The sequence below is a fragment of the Callorhinus ursinus genome, unplaced genomic scaffold (assembly GCF_003265705.2).
Source record: "Callorhinus ursinus isolate GAN/ISIS: 27379988/994484 unplaced genomic scaffold, GSC_fseal_2.0 scaffold2, whole genome shotgun sequence".
Lineage (NCBI taxonomy): Eukaryota > Metazoa > Chordata > Mammalia > Carnivora > Otariidae > Callorhinus > Callorhinus ursinus.
This window is the reverse complement of record NW_027397064.1, coordinates 100204456-100224383: the sequence shown is the minus strand read 5'-3', so window position 1 is coordinate 100224383 and position 19928 is coordinate 100204456. Positions and strand designations below refer to the sequence as shown.

The following is a 19928-nucleotide window of genomic DNA, read 5'->3' as shown; positions in this document are numbered from 1 at the left end:
CAACAGTACATTAAAAGGATTATTCACCACGACCAAGTGGGATTTATCCCTGGGCTGCAAGGTTGGTTCAACATCCGCAAATCGTGATACAATACATTAACAAAAGAAAGAACAAGAATCATATGATCCTCTCAATAGATGCAGAAAAAGCATTTGACAAAGTACAGCATCCTTTCTTGATCAAAACTCTTCAGAGTATAGGGATAGAGGGTACATACCTCAATATCATAAAAGCCATCTATGAAAAACCTACAGCGAATATCATTCTCAATGGGGAAAAACTGAGAGCTTTCCCCCTAAGGTCAGGAACGCGGCAGGGATGTCCACTATCACTGCTATTCAACATAGTATTAGAAGTCCTAGCCACAGCAATCAGACAACAAAAAGAAATCAAAGGCATCCAAATCGGCAAAGAAGAAGTCAAACTCTCACTGTTTGCAGATGATATGATACTTTATGTTTAAAACCGAAAAGACTCCACCCCAAAACGGCTAGAACTCATACAGGAATTCAGTAAAGTAGCAGGATATAAAGTCAATGCACAGAAATCAGTGGCATTCCCATACATCAACAACAAGACAGAAGAGAGAGAAATGAAGGCGTCAATCCCATTTACAATTGCACCCAAAACCATAAGAGACCTGGGAATAAATCTAACCAAAGAGGCAAAGAACCTGTACTCAGAAAACTATAAAATACTCATGAAAGAAACTGAGGAAGACACAAAGAAATGGAAAAACGTTCTGTGCTCATGGATTGGAAGAACAAATATTGTGAAGATGTCAATGCTACCTAGAGCAATCTACACATTCAATGCTAATCCCCATCAAAATACCATTAACTTTTTTCAAAGAAATGGAACAAATAATTCTAAAATTTGTATGGAACCAGAAAAGACCCTGAATAGCCAGAGGAATATTGAAAAAGAAAAGCAAAGCTGGCGGCATCACAATTCCGGACTTCCAGCTCTATTACAAAGCTGTCATCATCAAGACAGTATGGGACTGGCAGAAAAACAGACACATAGATCAATGGAACAGAATAGAGAGCCCAGAAATGGACCCTCAACTCTATGGTCAACTAGTCTTTGACAAAGCAGGAAAGAATGTCCAATGGAAAAAAGACAGTCTCTTCAACAAATGGTGTTGGGAAAATTGGACAGCCACATGCAGAAGAATGAAACTGGACCATTTCCTTACACCACACACAAAAATAGACCCCAATTCGTTGAAAGACCTAAATGTGAGACAAGAGTCCATCAAAATCCTAAAGGAGAACACAGGCAGCAACCTATTCGACCTCAGCCGCCGCAACTTCTTCCTAGAAACATCGCCAAAGGCAAGGGAAGCAGGGGCAAAAATGAACTTTTGGGACTTCATCAAGATAAAAAGCTTCTGCACAGCAAAAGAAACAGTCAACAAAACCAAAAGACAACTGACAGAATGGGAGAAGATATTTGTAAATGACGTATCAGATAAAGGGCTAGTATCCAAAAATCTATAAAGAACTTATCAAACTCAACACCCAAAGAACAAATAATCCAATCAGGAAATGGGCAGAAGACATGAACAGACATTTTTCCAAAGAAGACATCCAAATGGCTGACAGACACATGAAAAAGTGCTCAACATCGCTCAGCATCGGGGGAATCCAAATCAAAACCTCAATGAGATACCACCTCACACCCGTCAGAATGGCTAAAATTAACAAGTCAGGAAATGACAGATGTTGGCAGGGATGCGGAGAAAAGGGAACCCTCTTACACTGTTGGTGAGAATGCAAGCTGGTGCAACCACTCTGGAAAACGGTACGGAGGTTCCTCAAAAAGTTGGAATTAGAGCTACCATACCATCCAGCAATTGCACTACTGGGTATTTACCCCAAAGATACAAATGTAGGGATCCGAAGGGGTACGTGCACCCCGATGTTTATAGCAGCAATGTCCACAATAGCCAAACTGTGGAAAGAGCCAAGATGTCCATCGATAGATGAATGGATAAAGAAGATGTGGTATATATATACAATGGAATATTATGCAGCCATCAAAAGGAATGAGATCTTGTCATTTGCAACACGCGGATGGAACTGGAGGGTGTTATGCTGAGTGAAATGTCAATCAGAGAAAGACATGTGTCATATGACCTCACTGATATGAGGAATTCTTAATCTCAGGAAACAAGCTGAGGGTTGCTGGAGCGCGGGGTGGGGGCTGGTGGGAGGGATGGGGTAGCTGGGTGATAGACATTGGGGAGGGTATGTGCTATGGTGAGCGCTGTGAATTGTGCAAGACTGTTGAATCACAGACCTGTACCTCTGAAACAAATAATGCAATATATGTTAAGAAAAAAAAAAGAAATTAGCAGGAGGGGAAGAATGAAGGGGGGGGAAATCGGAGGGGGAGACGAATCATGAGAGATGATGGACTCTGAAAAACAAACTGAGGGTTCTAGAGAGGAGAAGGGGTGGAAGGATGGGTTAGCCTGGTGATGGGTATTAAAGAGGGCACGTTCTGCATGGAGCACTGGGTGTTATGCACAAACAATGAATCATGGAACACTACATCAAAAACTAATGATGTAATGTATGGTGATTAACATAACAATAAAAAATTTTTAAAAAACTAGTTGTGACTTGGGAGAGCAAGAGGATGGGTTAAACGGGTGATGGGTATTAAGGAGTACACGTGTTGTGATGAGCACCAGGTGTTGTGAGTGATGAATCACTAAATTCTACACCTAAAAATAATATTACGCTGTCTGGTAACTAACTGGAATTTAAATAAAAACTTGGGGGGAAAAAATTAAATACCATTCACGATATCAACAAAGGTGTAACAAAACTATAAAGTATTTAGGATTTAGCCTAACAATCTAAAGAGGACTTACAGAGAACATTTAGAGACTCTAAGATGAGAGAAAACAGAAATATCTATCACGTTCATGAAAATGAAAAGATATTACAAAAATGTCAGTTTTCTCCAAAGTAATCTATAAATTTAATATAAACTCCATTAAAATGCCAGCAGAATTTTGGGGGAAATCTGATATACTGATGCTGAAATTTATAAGTAAGAATAAACTAAGTATCAGTATGAAGCCAGAGTAATAAACACAATAGTAGTAAAGCAGAAAAAGAGAGCACAAACTGGAACACAACAGAAAGATTAGTAACACACCAACTGGGAAAGGATGAGTTATTTAGTAGATAACATGGGGAAAATTTTCTCTTTTTATGGATGAAGACAAATTTGGGTCATATCGAAAGCACAATGACATCTTCCCCCCAAACCTCAAGCTGTTCACACTGGTTAAAATCTAAATGTGAAAGGTAAAATAAAATCAAAGCTAACAGAAACAAACAGAAAAGAATACCTCTGTGACCTCAGGGATTGGGGTGGCAGAGGAGGAAGGATTTTTTTTAAACCCTAAACCCCAAACTACGAGAAAAAATAAGAATATGTGACATCAGAATAGAAGGTTACTCATCCACCTCCACAGTGATAGACATAGGTTTTCTCAATGTCACTGCTACCTATCACAAATGACACGGTGATAAAAATGCCTCAGATGTGTTAATACACAGATTAGGAGAAAATATTTTTAATATCTAAGACTGACATGGAATTAGTATCTAGACTGTACAAGGAATTCCTGAAATTAAGAAAAAGACAAGAAAACTGACAGAAAAATGGGCAAAAGATACAAATAGGTGACTCAATCAAAGAGGAACCCTAAAGCAGCATTAAAATAATGGAGGAAATATACCATTTAACCCATGCAAATTCAAACAATGAGACAAACCCATAAAGACAGAATATATTAGAAAGTCAGATAAAGTTCAGCTTAAGGAAAAACTGCTGGTAGGACTTATAAACTATGGGAGCCATTCTGGAGGCAGTGAGCAATACCTAGTATATAAGCATGCAACCCAGCAATCCTATTTGTGGGTATCTATCCCAAATTCTCCCACAGTACCTTCAAAGAAATATGTAGATTTTTTTCAAAGTTATAATAGTTTCAGGTGTACAATATAATGATTCAACAACTCTATACATTTCTTAGTGTTCATCATGATAAGTGTACTCTTTACCCTCTTCACCTATTTCATCCATCCCCCCACACACCTCCCCTCTGGTGACCACCAGTTTGTTCTCTGTATTTAAGTCTGTCTTATTTATTGTTAGTCTCTTTTTTTTCCTTGTTTGTCTTGTTTCTTAAATTCCACCTATGAGTGAAATCATACAGTATTTGTCTTTCTCTGTCTGCCTTATTTCACTTAACATTATACCCTCTAGCTCCATCCATGTTACTGCAAATGGGAAGATTTCTTTCTTTTTTATGGCTAAGTAATATTCCATTACACATACAAACACACACATACACACAGCCCACATCTTCTTTATCCATTCATCTATCAATGGATATTTGGGTTCCTTCCATATCCTGGCTAATGCTGCAATAAACACAGGGATGCATATGTCTTTTTGAATTAGTGTTTTCATTTTCTTTGGGTAAATATCCAGTAATGGAATTACTGGATCAGATGGTAATTCTATTTCTAATTTTTTGAGGAAACTTCATACTGTTTTTCACAGATGTTTATCTAAATGAATATATGAAAGGTGCCTGGAAGGACATGCAGCAAATACAATAGAATGGGTGCATAAGGAAAAACGGGGAATGAAAGTGGGGAATGGAGGACAAAGGAAAATAAAATGAGACAAACAAAAGAGAAGCCTTGCATGGACCTGATGATAGTCTGCCATGGACTGACAGGTATAATTAATTTGGGCATCTGACTTTTAAAAAAAATGGATACTATCCTATTGTTCTTAGAGATACCTTCTTGTCACATATTTATCCTACGTATTTACCAATTCCTAAACTGATAGGAATTTTAGTGCTTTCTAGAACTTTCTTCCTAGCCTTAGTAATAGATATTTCTGCTATAAATTTTAGGTTCTGCCTTTGTTCCTCTCAGGGAAGATGGAACTTCATAATTTGGATGCTTCTTCAGAATGGTAACTGTAAGTGAGATAAACATAAAAATATAATAAAAACCCTTTCCTCAATAAAAAGCATACTTTATTTAAATATCTATAATTTTTTTCAGCTTTACTCTTTTAACTGATGAAAAGTTTTGTCGAATTTTTTTCAGAATACAATAGCCTTCTTAAAGCCAGTTTAAATATAATGGGGGAAAAGATCTCGTTAATAGCACAAAAAAGCAGGAAGGATCTAAAAATAATAAAAATAGTATAGAACTTATATTGAGGAGGCTATAATGACAAAGTTTAAGAAGAGATACAGGAAGTCTTGAATGAGAAAAATACTGTATCCTTAGCTAAGAACACAAATTATCATAAATATATCAATTCTTTTTCCAAAATAACTTATGAATTTAATGCATTTATAAATAAAAATCCAAAGGGGTGGGACTAGAAAAAGTTATTCTAAAAATCTTCTGAAAGAATTAACAAGCAAAAATAACAAAACAGCTACATAATGATGCTTAACTGACCTACTCTGTATCAAAATCAATTAAAATGCTAAAGTTATTAGAAGAGTGTTATAGTTCTAATAACAGGGAAAACTGTAACAGAACAGAGAGCCAATATGCAGAATCTAAAATGCATGATATTCTAAATTTTGATTTAAAACAAAAGAAGCATTCTAAATTTTCAGGGAGGAGAAAACATATCAGTGATATAAAAAAGTTGTTTAATCAATTTGATTTTCATCACCGTATCCACTTATGATAGAGTGCACAGGGAATATGGTTCTGAGTTAGGCCCTAGGGAATCCTTCTCTGAGCTTTGGGCCATCTTACATTAATCTTTGAAGTTACTTCTTTTATCTTTATAAAGGATTATCGTGGCTTAATACTGACACTATCCCTTTTGTCTTCTGCCTGCTCACTTTTCCAGACTTGTGATTAATTCTTATCCTTCAGTAAAGTCTCTGTTTACTGATCTAAGCTAGTGGTTACCAAAGGGTGGTTCCCAGACCACATCTACATTACTTGGAACATGCTAGAAATGCAACTTCTCAGGCCCTAACCCCGACACACCAAATCAGAAACTCTGAGGGTAGAGCCCAGCAATCTGTGTTTTAAGGAACACCCTCCAGGTGATTCTGATACACACCTAAGTTTAAGAACTAATGATCTAAGCAAACATCCAGGTCCAGAGAAAGTACCATCTGTACTTCCAAGCCTTCAGAATGACATCTAGTTCCCACAGCAATTCTTGTCATATTACTCATAACACAATGAATGAGTTATTTGTATACCTTTCATCTCAACTATACAGTAAGTCTCTGGAGGGAAAGAATTGTTTCTTATCTGTATTATAATTTGGTCACAGTACCCAACACAGTATCTCCTATACTGCAATAACAATCCATGTGTTCAATGCCAACCACTCTTATGCTCTATGTCCTTACTGTTTCAACTCTTTATGTTTATCCCCTCTCATGTTATTTAATATGGTGTTGAATTACAAATAGGCTTATAGTAACATGTGGTCACTATACAGTGACACATAAATTTAAAGTGGTGAAATTTTAGTAGAAAGGCAAGGCTAAGTGGTTACTGAAACATGACCTCTTATTAAATGGAACAGTTTTACTACATGGTTAAAAAGGCAAAAACTGGAACGTAGCAGGAAAATTTTTAAAACAGAAATTCCTTTCCACCTTGCTGTTTTAAAGCATATTTACCTGAGGTGTGACTGTGTGGTCCATTAGATTCTCAGTTAGAGATAAAAGCAAGGCATCCAATTCATCTGTGGCATCCTATGAAAGATAAAATATATATAGCTGTTAAATGACTCATTAATCATCAAACTAAATTTTTTCCATATCCTCTCAACTTACAATTCTGACTCAGCCTTTGTTGGTGTTAACATTTAAACAAACAGGGATACTCAGGAATCATGGTTATAGTGATCCTACTTTGCTTGTAGGGGAACCTAGACCAAAATCAGAAGTTGAAAAAGCTAAAGTGTTATGTGGGGGCACCTGGGTGGCACCATAAGTTAAGCGTCTGCCTTCGGCTCCGGTCATGATCTCAGGGTCCGGGAATCGAGCCCCACATCGGGCTCCCTGCTCAGCGGAGAGTCTGTTTCTTCCTCTCCTTCTGCCCCACTGCCCACTTGTGCCCCCTCTCTCTCAAATAAATAAATAAAATCTTAAAAAAAATAAAGTGTTACGCGAATTTTCATAGAGCTACTCTTTCTGATGAGACAAAACAAAGGGTAGGGTTAAGACTGTTCTGGCTCGGGGCGCCTGGGTGGCTCAGTCGGTTAAGCAGCTGCCTTCGGCTCAGGTCATGATGCCGGGGGTCCTGGGATCGAGCCCCACATCGGGCTCTCTGCTCAGCGGACAGCCTGCTTCTCCTTCTCCCTCTGCCTGCAGCTCTGCCTACTTGTGCTCTCTATCTCTCTGTCAAATAAATAAATAAAATCTTTAAAAAAAAAAAAAAGACTGTTCTGGCTCTTAGCTCTTAAACTGGAAGAGAGAGATAAAAGGTGCAGCACAGGAGACAGTAAGTAAAGAAGATGCCTAAATTCCAAAGACTTCTTCATCCAGATGTGCCGGTACTTCACTGTTTGAAAAAGAGTACAGTATGAACTTCCCCCATAAATGTTAATCAATACTTTTTAATCAGTATTTGAAGCACCTAATGGAAGATGGATCTCTGTACTACAAAGAAAGAGAGAAAGAGAGAGAGAGAGAGAAGGTAGGTAGGTAGGTAGGTAGGTGGGAAGAATTTAAAAAGAATAAAAGATAAAATTCCAAACTGAAAATAAGAGAAATAAGCATCTAGGGTGTAGTACACATAACAAAAGAAGGCCCTCCATTCATACAATCCTATTTCTATCTGTCTGTCTTCAGGCTGTGGTCAATCTCCTATTTATGTCTCAACATTCAACTTAATTTTAATCACAGGTAGGAAAAAATTGTTTAAAAAAAAATTGTTCTCTCACTTCTCACATCTCCCTCCTCTTATGCTACCCCCTCCCACCTGTAGCCTGAGTGCCCCCAAACAGTGTGTATATATCTCTACCACGATGTATTAAAATTCTCTTTCCCAGTGGAATGTAAGCAGTTTGAAAAAAGAAGCCATGCTTAACTTTTGATTTTCTGAAACTAGTATGCTGTCTGGTACATATCATAACATGCAATAAATCTTTGAATTAAATGACCTTCTCTGTCCAAAAAATCTCATGTTTCACTTAATTTTCAATGATCAAGATGTCAATGTATCTGTTTAGAATTTTAATTAGCAAAAAGGAAGCTCCTGATTGAAGATACTTTAGAATCGATTTTTTTAAACCCAAAAGTCTGAAAAATTATACACCTAAATCTTAATTATACACTGTCTTTGGATAGTGGGAATACAGGTGATTCCTAACTTTTTCTTTTTATGTAATATTTAGCCAATTTCTATAACAAATGCATTTATGTAGTTAAAGAGCAAAATGGTTTTTCGTTCATTTGCAAGGGTAATTTTTCATTTAACTTGCAAACTGAAACATTCAATGGGTTAATGAACTGGGTAATGGGCAATGAACTGAGTGTCTATGATTTCTGGACTGGTAAGGGTGTGACAAGGGGCAGAAAATCAGGGGCTGTGACGAGCTGGCTATACTGCAACACAATGATAGGGTGCTGGTGTTTCAAGCAATCAATATTTATTTAGTGCCCACTATGTGCCATCTACTGTTTGAGACAATAGGGTCGTATAGCCAATTTCAAAAAACCAAAAATACAAAGACCACCTAAGACAAAAAGACCAACAAATAACAGAAAAACTGAAGAAGAAGTCTTGAGATACTCTTGTGAGAGATTTGACAATAGGATTCTCTCTAGAGAACTGAGGCTCAATGCTTTTCTCACAGCTTAAGTTCTGGTGTCAATGAGAAATCACCCGATGTCTGTGATTATACCATAGGACTCAACTCAAAATAGTCTTTGGAGAAACTTTCAAAAGCAAGTGTTGTTACCTTAAGAACAGAACCATTTGCTGCAGGTGTGGTATGCATCAGAGCAAGAGAATCTTCAGGGAAGGGCACATTATTCTCATTTAATACAGCACTGGAAGAAAAAGATAAATTCACATCATGGAGCACCTATAGCATAGGGAACATGTTAGAGGAAAGAACTTCAGAAAGAAGAGTAATAATCCATGTAGAGGAAGAAGAAATGACAATTTGTGAGGAGCACGACAGCAGTCAGGGTTGCATTCATATGCCTTTGTGAGACCCTTCTCCACCCACCAAGTAAGTTTCCATATCCACACCAGACTCATTCACAGATGGATCAAAATGGTAGACTATTTTCCAATCCTCCTAAATCTCACTGAGAGTTCCGAAGAGATTTATCTTAAAAAGAAAGATACACAAACAAGAGAGATCAACTGAATGATTTTTAAAAACCGTTATCAAATACATGAATGGGAAAGCTCAGTGGACTAGAAACTAACCAGAATACCTGAGATATGGGAGAACAGTCAGAAAACCATAGGGAGAAGCCACCATCTAAGGACACAGGCTGGAGAGCTCTGCTGCAGAAGGCAGAAGCAACACCTAGAGTGCTCCAGATATTACAACATGACTAGCCAGGTGAGAGGATGCCAGAGAATCTGTTACTAGTCCTGGCAACAGGAATCACAATGGTGTCTGATCCCAGGTAAGAATAACAAGAATAACAAGAATAACAAGAACAAGGAGCAGCCTCACAGATGGCTTCAACAGCAGGGAGGAAAGGGGGAAATCTAGAGACTAAAGATCATCATCCACCAAGATAACACATCCAGTAGGAAATCCCAGTCCTTCCTAATATCGCTGAAAAGTGTGCAAACAGGAGCAGGTCCTGAAGCTTACAAGGAGAATGAGAAAAAATGAGAAATAAATCCTAGATTGAAAAAGTCAGACATAATTAGTGAGGTGGAAGCTAGGACTGTTTCATCCACAACAATGAGCAAAAAGAGGCAAAGAGATGAAAAATAAGAAGGGATAGTTATGAAAAACAGAGAAATGATCATGATGTTTTAACTAACGGATACTCGACATTCAAAAAGATAATGGCTTATGATTTTCCAGAACTGAAAAAAGACATATATAGATCTTCAGATTGAAAGGCCACCTTGAATACTAACAGATGTTTTCTAAAAAACCTATTCTTTGACAGTAATGAAAATGCAGAACTTCAAGAATAAGTAGTAAAATGTAAAAGAGAGAAAAAATAACTTTGTGCTTCAGAAAGAAGCAACAGCTCAGAGGAAAGGACTCAATATAAGAAAAAGTGAGCATTAAAAGGAGTGAAGTATGTCTTACAATGAATTCTCCCAACCCTTCAAGAAAAGATTAGTCACATATAATTGACACTGCACAAAACACAGGAAGAAGATGAAAAGCTTCTGAGCCATTCTGCCCAGTGTGTGTCATGACCCAGCAATTTCACTCCCAGGTATACACCCTAAAAAAATCCTCACAACATGTGTAAGGTAAGGAAGAACATGTACAACATTAATTTGGAACAATACTGGCCCATTAATAAAAGAATGAGTAAACTGTGATTGACTTATGTAATGGTAGTTAAAATGAAGGAAATATGGATTTTTTTAAATTCAGATATGTCAAAACAAAAACCACTGAATTACATAATTTAAATGGGTGAACCACACAGTATTTAAATTTTATCTAAATAAAGCTATTACTACAAAAATAAATGATCTGAATAGCCATTTCTCCAAAGTAGAAAAGACGTTCAATATTAGTCCTCAGGTAAATGAAAATCAAAACCACAATGAGACATGCTTCATACTCTCTAGGATGGCTGTAATTTTAAAGATGGAGAATAATGAGCATTGGAAAGGATGTGGAGAAACTGGTAACCACATACATTGCTGGTGGGAAATGACAATGTTGTAGCTGTTTAGGAAGACAGTTTGGCAATTCCTCAAAAAGATTAACACAGAGTTACTACATGACTAATTCAGCAATAACCCTCCTGGGTAGATAGAGAATTGAAAGAACGTGTACAAAAATTCTTGTATGTGAATGTTCTTAGCATAGCAAAACAGTCAAAAGGGGAACAGAAATGTCCATCAATTCATATATGGATAAACAAAACGTGGAATATCTAATACAATGGAATATTATTCAGCCGTAAAGAGGAGTGACATACCAATATATGATACAATATGGATCAACCATGAAAACATTATGTTAAATGAAAGAAGCCAGATACAAAAGGCCACATATTATGTGATTCCATTTATATGAACTGTCCAGAGTAGGCAAATCCAGTATGTGGAGAGACTGCAAATGGGCATGGTCTTTCTTTTAGAGGTGATGTAAGTGTTACGGAATTAGACAGTGGTAATGGTGCAAAACTTTGTCAATGTACTAAAAAGCAGTGAACTGTATACTTATAAAGGGAAAACATTATGGTACGGGAATTACAACTCAATAAAAAAGATAAAGGAAAAATGGTCACAGCAAAATGTGAAGATGTCACAAAGCTTGATACTTGGTACACAGACAATATATAATCTCCACAGTTTTCTCTATGCTTGAAATATTTTCTTTTTTAAAAAGGGGATACAACAGGGGCACCTGGATGGCTCAAGTCAGTTAAGCGGCTGCCTTCAGCTCAGGTCATGATCCTGGGGTCCTTGGATTGAGCCCCGCAATGGGCTCCCTGCCCAGCAGGGAGTCTACTTCTTCCTCTCCCTCTGCCCCTCCCCTGCTTGTGCTCTCTCTAGTTCTCTCTCAAATAAATAAATAAGATCTTAAAAAAGGAGGGAGGATACAGTAATTTCTTTTTTTTTTAAAGATTTTATTTATTTATTTGAGAGAGAGAGAGAGAATGAGAGAGAGAGAGCACGAGAGGGAAGAGTGTCAGAGGGAGAAGCAGACTCCCCGCTGAGCAGGGAGCCCGATGCGGGACTCGATCCCGGGACCCCAGGATCATGACCTGAGCCGAAGGCAGTCGCTTAACCAACTGAGCCACCCAGGCGCCCAGGATACAGTAATTTCTTAAAAGTGTTCTATGGCATGGGAACAAATCAGACTACAGAAAAGATTAACAGAAAGGGAAAGGGTCCAGAAATAGACCCAAGTTTAAACAAAAGAACTTAAGGATATCTTAAAGAATACATTTCAACTCCTGGGGGAAAAATAGATCATTTAAAATATCAACAGCCATTTAGAAAAGCAAATCTAGAAGCTGGAGTACATTCTAGGTTCTTTCCAGCTTTAAGAGTTCAATGGACTGGGCAGTCCTATTCCCGGTATCCTCCTACTGGCAAAAAAAAAAAAAAGAATTTTTTTTGATGAAGTTCTAAAAGGCTCTAATAAGAATATTGTGGGGCCAACTGATTTACTGAAATTAATTAAAAGGTTAAATTGTAATTCCAGTTTTACCCTGATCATCAATTAGTGTGTTTGCTGAATACTAACTATAGTCATACATGTGAAGCACGCTATATGCTTAAGGGCGATTTTGGTTACAGTATCTGGAACTGAATATGATTAATCAGGAAATTCCTCACTGAATACATTTTGAATAACAGAAAAAGAAACAGCATTCATTCATTCAACAATGTTTAGCACCGACTAAGCACAGAATGCTGGATACATAATGATGAACAAAACAAACTGGCACAGAGCAGGGGATAAAAGCCTAGCAAAGCAAATAAATGACTTAATACTCATTAAAGAAAAGAGGCAGAAGGGACTTGGAGAGAAGAGCAAATAAATTTACTCGAATAGTGTGAGAGCTCATAATAAGAAAGTTTGTAAGAACAAGGCCACTGCGATAACAGGATGGCACTAAAATTAAGAGAAATAATATACATCCCTCACCATGTATAAGATTAAAAATATCTTTAAAGATTGCTTTTGCTCTGCAGTTTGATTCAGTAAAAGAATGAGAATGCAAATTAGAAGTACCACCAGATAATCTAAAACTAGGTAGTAAACAGCTATGTAATGGATAGAAGAGTGAATTCAAGCTATTTTTCAAATAAGATAGCCTGCAATTATATGGTGATACACTGCAAAAGAGAAAAAGAGACCAAAAAAGAAAAGTTAAGAGGAGAAGAACATCAATTTAATTCCATCTAACCCAGAACTGTACCTGTTTGTGGCAGCATCCTGAACACTGGCATTTTTATGACTTAATAAGCTATCTTCTCTTGTAACCTAAGAAAATGAAATCATAAAAAAATTAAGTATTTGTTGAGGATACTAAAGTAACAAACAAGAAATTTATACTTCTCCAGTAAAAACAGAAATATCACTTTGCTTCAGTTCCAGAGGTTATCATACCTTGTCTACGGAAGTATCAGTACTACACCTAGTATAGCCCCATCATATACCCAAATTAATAATCCACACTTCCACTTCAATGGTACACAAATTCACACCCTTTACTAGACAGCTCTCACTTATTTAAGACATCACGGTGTGTTAGTCAATATATACAGAATCCCAAAAGATTCAATGCCAGAATTTTTGGAATTTACATGATGAAAAGAAGAAAGAGATGTTTAACAGTCTATCCGGCTTTTTATTTTTCCCTGAACACAAGGAATATGTTAGGAGGAAATTCTAAAATATATTTCTGAAGGGGTCAGTTTTTTCCTTTAACTTATTGAGGTATCATTTACATACAGTAAAATGCACACCTTTTAAATGTAGGGTTTATGAATTCTGAAAAATATATACAGGTGCATAACCAACACCAAAGTCACCATGTGCAACATTTTCACTACCCCTACAATATTCCCTTGTGGCCAACGCAACCTCATCAAAAACCCTTACACGTGGCAAACAGTGAGCATTATGTTCTATAGTTTCATATAAATGGAATCACAATACCTATCCTAAAGTGTCTATCTCTTTAGAATGGCATGATGTTTTGGAGATTCACCCATGGTGCTGCATGTATCACCAATTCATTCCTTTTTATGTGCTACGTAGCATTCCACTGAATGGATATACCCCAATTTGTTTATGTTTACCTGCTGATGGCCATGTGGGTTGTTTCTAGTTTTTAGCTATTTCAAATAATGCTGCTAGGAACATTCGTGTACTAGTATCTGTGTGAATGTGCACTGCAGGAGCTCCATCACTGCCAACCCAGGGATGGTCAGTTTTTAATACTGGCCATTTCAGTGAATGTGTTTTTCGGCATGAAGTGTGATGCTAGCTGTAGATTTTTTTCATTGATGCCCTTTATTAGGCTGAACAAGCTCCATTCTGTTTCTAGTTTACTGTGAGCATTTATCACAAATGGGTATTGATTTCTGTGAAATGCCTTTTCCATATGAATTGGGATAATTTACTTTTTAATATGGTGAACTATAGTGGTTTTTGAAGGATAAACCAACTTTTTTCCTGAGGTAAATGCTAGTTGGTCTATTCTGTTAAGGATTTTTGAGTCTATGTACAAGAGGGGTATTAGTCTATAGTTTCTTTTCATATGAAATCTTTTTTTGGCTTTGGTACGGGGGTAATACTAGTATCAGTAAATGAGGTGGGAAGTGCTCCCTCCTCTTCTGTTTTCTGAAAGAGTTAGTGTGGAACTCTTATTTCCTCCTTTAAAGCCAGTAGATATCAACAATGAAGGCATCTGGTCCTGGATTTTTCTTCATGAGAAGGATTCTAAATATAAAATAAAATCTCTTTATTTTAGGGCTATTCAAGTTATTGTTTTCTTCCTCAAGTCAAGAAAAATCCAAAACTGTAAATGAAATGTAAGGTAGTGACAACAATTACTGCTATTGCTAATACAACACGTAGCTTCAACATTGGGGATTTCAACACTTAATTAAATGCTCTTTATGTGCCAGGCACTCACTGTTTCATGTCCTTTACATTTATTATCTTATCCTTGTAACCCACCTTAAGGTAGGTACTACCCATATCCTTTCTTAAACATAATTAAACTGAGGCTCAGAGAAACTAACTTGCCAAGTCACAACACTAGTATGTGGTAGACCAGAAATGGGATTCAAACTCAAAGCTGTCTGATTCCAGAGCCTGTATTGTCATATTTTATATTTACTATTTTATAGGCAAATATTATGTTTTATGTTTATACTGGGGGGAGAGGATAGATAACTAAAGCATGAACAATATTCTGCAAAGTCATCTCAGGTTCTCTTCAAGGCTTGTGCTTGGGGACAGAAGGGGTAAAGTGCATGATCTTCTCAACAACAGGATATTTTGAAATTCTAGTTGATAACATGATTTGGTGAGATAGGCTTCTGTCCTGATTTTAGTATGGACGATAAGTCTGAAAGTCAGGAAGCACCAAGGAAAAACTGACTTTGAGAACATGGATGCCATAAACTTCATGGGGGCTAGTCTCTCTCCACTGCATCCTTCACAATGTCACAGCCAACTCCTTCACCTTGTAACTGTCACACTTGTTACAAACAAATCTGCCAAACTGAGGGCAGATGGGTGGTGGGGAATAGCAGATGGCTAAAGAAATACCTAAAACCACAGACTCACTGTTCACAGGAACCTCAAAGTCATTAGATTTTCTGGCTATACAAGTGGCAAAGATTAGGGACTCACGTCTATAGGAATTTGACTTAAAAAAAAAAAGGACTTCTTATGCCCTAGAGGGTCTTTACTTTCAACTTTTTATCCCATGACTGTCCCCTCTTAATCTAGCTTGTACTCAGACTCAGGAAGACGTTCTGCCATCTTGAGCATGTGTCTGGGTACTTCTTTCTACCTCCAATCACTAGTTAGGTCATTCTTCTTTTAACATTTATGTACATATGTGTCTTTGGGTCTCTCAGCCTAAGTCTCATGTTCTTTTCCCTTCTATCAGGACTATCCCCATTAAAGGCAGCTTACCTTATGCACTGCTTCTACCTGGGCCTTCAAAATGTTACTCTTCAAGTTAGGAGGAACTCTCCTGGCATTCAATCCTGGGCTCTCAATGGCATTATTAAGACATTTTTCAGTCAACTTCACCACCTCCTCCTAGATATTAAAAATATACTGTAAGCAACTCTGATGGGCTATAGTTATACGGAAATAGGAAAGTGGCTGATGAAAGTTCGTTCATATTCAGACAACCAGGAAATCACGTGTCTTAAATAGTCCTAGACTGTTCCAAGAATAGTCACCTCCCACATGCAGTTTCAAACTAAGACACAATAATCACAAACATGAAATATGAATTGGTAGGGATCTCTAGAAATCATCTAGCCCAATTTCCTGTCTTTAAAGCAACTGAATAACTACATCATTCAGGACAAATGCCTGAATGAAATCACACATGGAAAACATGTGCTGTTTGCTGGAATTCAACTGGATTTTAGGTTAGGCCCTATACAGACTAATAATCCCTGCAATTCTGGAGCTGTCACCAGGTAGATGATTTTGTTTGGAATTATGTTATATAGCCACAAATAGTCACTCTCAGGTATAGACTATGAAAATGACAGAACAAAGCACAAGTCCAGTCAGCGAAGGTCACCATGAAAACAATATAAATAAACCACTATGAAAAGAAATAAATGGAATGAAGCAAATTAAGAAGTAAGTTTAGGGGTGGCCTGGATGGCTCAGGTGGTTAAGCACCTAGCTCTTGACCTCAGTTCTGGTCTTGATCTCGGGGTCATGCGTTTAAGCCCCACATTGGGCTCCACACCCAGCGTGGAGCTTACTTAAAAAAAAAAAGTATTTTAAATTATCTGCACTACAACTGATACTTAAATGATTTATGTTAAGACGAACCATGAGAGATGATGGACTCTGAAAAACAAACTGAGGGTTTAGAGGGTAGGGGGGTGGGGGGATGGGTTAGCCTGGTGATGGGTATTGAGGAGGGCACGTTCTGCATGGAGCACTGGGTGTTATGAACAAACAATGAATCATGGAACACTGCATCAAAAACTAATGATGTAGTATATGGTGATTAACATAACAATAAAAAAAATTTTAAAAAAATGATTTATGTTAAATATATTACAATTTTATTTGTCAATTATATCTCAATAAAGCTGGGGGAAAATCATGGCTAATTCAAATACTTTGATATTTTCTTTTCAGAGTCAATTATGTTACAGAGTTGAAATTACTTGTTAATTATTTCTATTTGCACATTATAGAATTCTCAGAGCAACCTGCCTCTTGACATAAGCAGAGATTTTTTTCCGTCTATACTACAAACGTAAAAAAGAATTCAACACACATATCACAGGTAAAAGTATAAACTGTTACCATCTTTCAATTTTTGCAAAAGTATAAAGGCTTTAAAATTGTCTGTACTTTATCCTACTACTTCCTTCCCAGGAAAATAATCAGATGACAGCAGATATTTATTTAGAAGGTTGTTTGTCACAGCATTGATGATGACAGTGAAAATTAGCAATAATCTAAGTGTCCAACAGGTAACTGAGTAAACACAGTGGTGACACAATTTAACTACTGTCTGTAATATGTCCTCAAAATAAAGATATTTATAATTGATTAGTTTTAAAAACCAGTATCACTGCATTTTTATTTTTAAAAATACATTTGGATGTAGGAAAGTGGATATTTAAATATTTGGAAATATTTAAATATTTGGAAATATTTATCCACTATTCCAAAAGTTTGGAAATATTTATACATATCACATTTAAAAGTCTGGAAATATTTATCTTAAAAATGTTAACTGTAGTTATCTCTTAGTAGTGAATAATAGAAGATTTAAAATTTCCTGCTTCTTTAAATCTATTTTCTATAATTATGATGTATGAGTGCATAAAAAAAATTACTGAAATACAAGTTGAGAGTAACAGCTTTAAAATATTTTCACATTATTTTATTATAGCACATAATTCCAGGGGCAGCCAGTTACTGTGCCGCTGATATGACTGCCTTGGATGGCCAAAATGTGGCAAACAGATGACCAAAAGAATTAAAAGGACACCCTGATTCCTAAATACCCCAAACGAGACCTGATCTGAAATGACTGTGGCTACTTCAACTCTACTGGCTGTCAGAGTCAGCTTATAGGAGAGCTTATATGAGAGGTTAAAGTTGGTCCAAAGTCGGCCTAAGTTCCAGGCAGAATGCCACCAGATACAGACTTGAAATGACTCTTAAAACAATCTTGGCTGGGAAATGTAAACATCTTTCAGCAGGGCACTTATACAGTCAAACAACCAAGGTGAAGAAATAGTGTAAACAGTAAAATCTAAAAGAAACATGGTACATTCTTACAAGAGGTCCCAATTTGAGAGATCCAACACCGAAACGGTTGGATTAAAAAAATATATACACAAACCTTTTAACCAAAGTAAAGTTCTTTTTAGCACCTTGGAGAGATGCAAGGAGTTGTTTTAAGGTTGGTGATGGTTCATTCTTTTCTTGAGTCATGGACCCTTTTGAGAATTTAACAAAATAAGGGTCCACTTGCCAGAAAAAAATATATAAATGAATCAATGGCAAGAGTATTTATTCAAGGGGCACCTGGGTGGTTCAGTCAGTTAAGTATCTGCCTTCGGCTCAGGTCATGATCTCAGGGTCCTGCGATCGAGCCCTACATCAGGCTCCCTGCTTAGCAGGGAGTCTGCTTCTCCCTCTCCCTCTGCCTGCTTGTGCTCTCTCTCTCTCTGTCAAATAAATAAACAAAACCTTAAAAAAAAATAAAACAGAGAATATGTATTCAATTTCACAGAGTTTAAGGCCCTCCTCATAATTATTCATGAATAGATCTATGATCTGCAAATTAAGAATTCTGCTTTAGAAGATTAGACACAATTTACCTTATATTTTTACTAAATATACACAAAGCGTTTTTTTTAAGCTTTTATTTATTAGAGAGAGAGCACAAGCAGGATGAGGGGCAAAAGGAGAAGCAGACTCCCCGCTGAACAGGGAGCCCAACGCAGGGCTCGATCCCAGGACTCCAGGATCATCACCTGAGCTGAAGGCAGAAGCCTAACCAACTGAGCCACCCAGGTGCCCCCTCATTCGTTTATCTTATAAAAAGTAAACAATAAATACGTTTGTAGAACTGAATCAACAGTGTATTGGAATATCCAGTGACTGTATGAAACCTGGGTAATGCAGGTCTCACATGGCATGAGATCCCTCTAAAATAGGTTCTCAAGACATGAGTGTGAAGTCAACTCTGCTGCCAGTAGTCCTAGTCTGAACCTAACATGGCTTAGAGATTCTCAGTTATACAGTTCTTAGAGCTAATCATCCAAAACTGATACTTTGCTTTAGAACAATGTATTTTATTTATAGGTTTTTCATCCTAAGATTACTTTAGTTAGTAAAGCTGATTACTAAGATTAATTTGCATTCCCTAAGCAAACATCAACTATTGATGGTAGAGGTAGAGAAATCAGACTGGATTAAAAATGTGTCATATAAATAAAACATGAATCAACTTTAATGCAACACTCTAGTTGTAAAGACATAAGGTAAGGTAATCAGATGTCTCTTAGTTTTTAAGTACAACACTGAGTTCTTTCTTGTTATTCCTGCCTGCCACTGAATAAGCTTTCACTAAATATTAGCTATTATTTTTCCTAGCTATGTGAACCCCAGAATGTTCCTTGATGGCACATTGTCCTTTACCTAACCCACTCTTACACTCCTTTTCCTATCCTGAACCCACACTCCTCTTTTTTCAAGGCTTCAAGAGTAATTGAACACATTCTCTGCTTTGAAGGCTCAGTTATATTATAACGAGACATGCAGGGAATTTTACAAAAGAAGTACATAGCTGTTCAGTGGATTTCCATGAATTCCCTTCCAGTGTAACAGACAATCACTCCTCTTCCCCCACCTTACACCCACCAAGATTCACCAGTCGTCCTTCTCCTTCAGGATCATTCCAGTCCTCCATTAAATTTTTCTCTAATTAATTGCTAACCACCTAAAACTTTCA

General features: G+C 37.1%; 1 protein-coding gene across 9 annotated transcripts in view; it reads right to left on the bottom strand.

The window, feature by feature from the left end:
* The window catches only part of EPB41L5 (erythrocyte membrane protein band 4.1 like 5), a 154299-nt gene that overhangs the window by 21655 nt on the left and 112716 nt on the right, over positions 1-19928 (bottom strand). For all 9 annotated transcript variants that reach the window (XR_012375987.1, XM_073885152.1, XM_073885137.1 and 6 more), the window contains 4 exons: positions 15887-16015; positions 13149-13213; positions 9008-9098; positions 6720-6794 (listed from right to left, as the gene is read on the bottom strand). Coding sequence is in view for 8 of the 9 variants with exons in the window: in XM_073885152.1 (XP_073741253.1) it covers positions 6720-6794; positions 9008-9098; positions 13149-13213; positions 15887-16015 (360 nt within the window). In the remaining variant the exon portion in view is untranslated. The remainder of the gene's footprint in view (positions 1-6719; positions 6795-9007; positions 9099-13148; positions 13214-15886; positions 16016-19928) is intronic.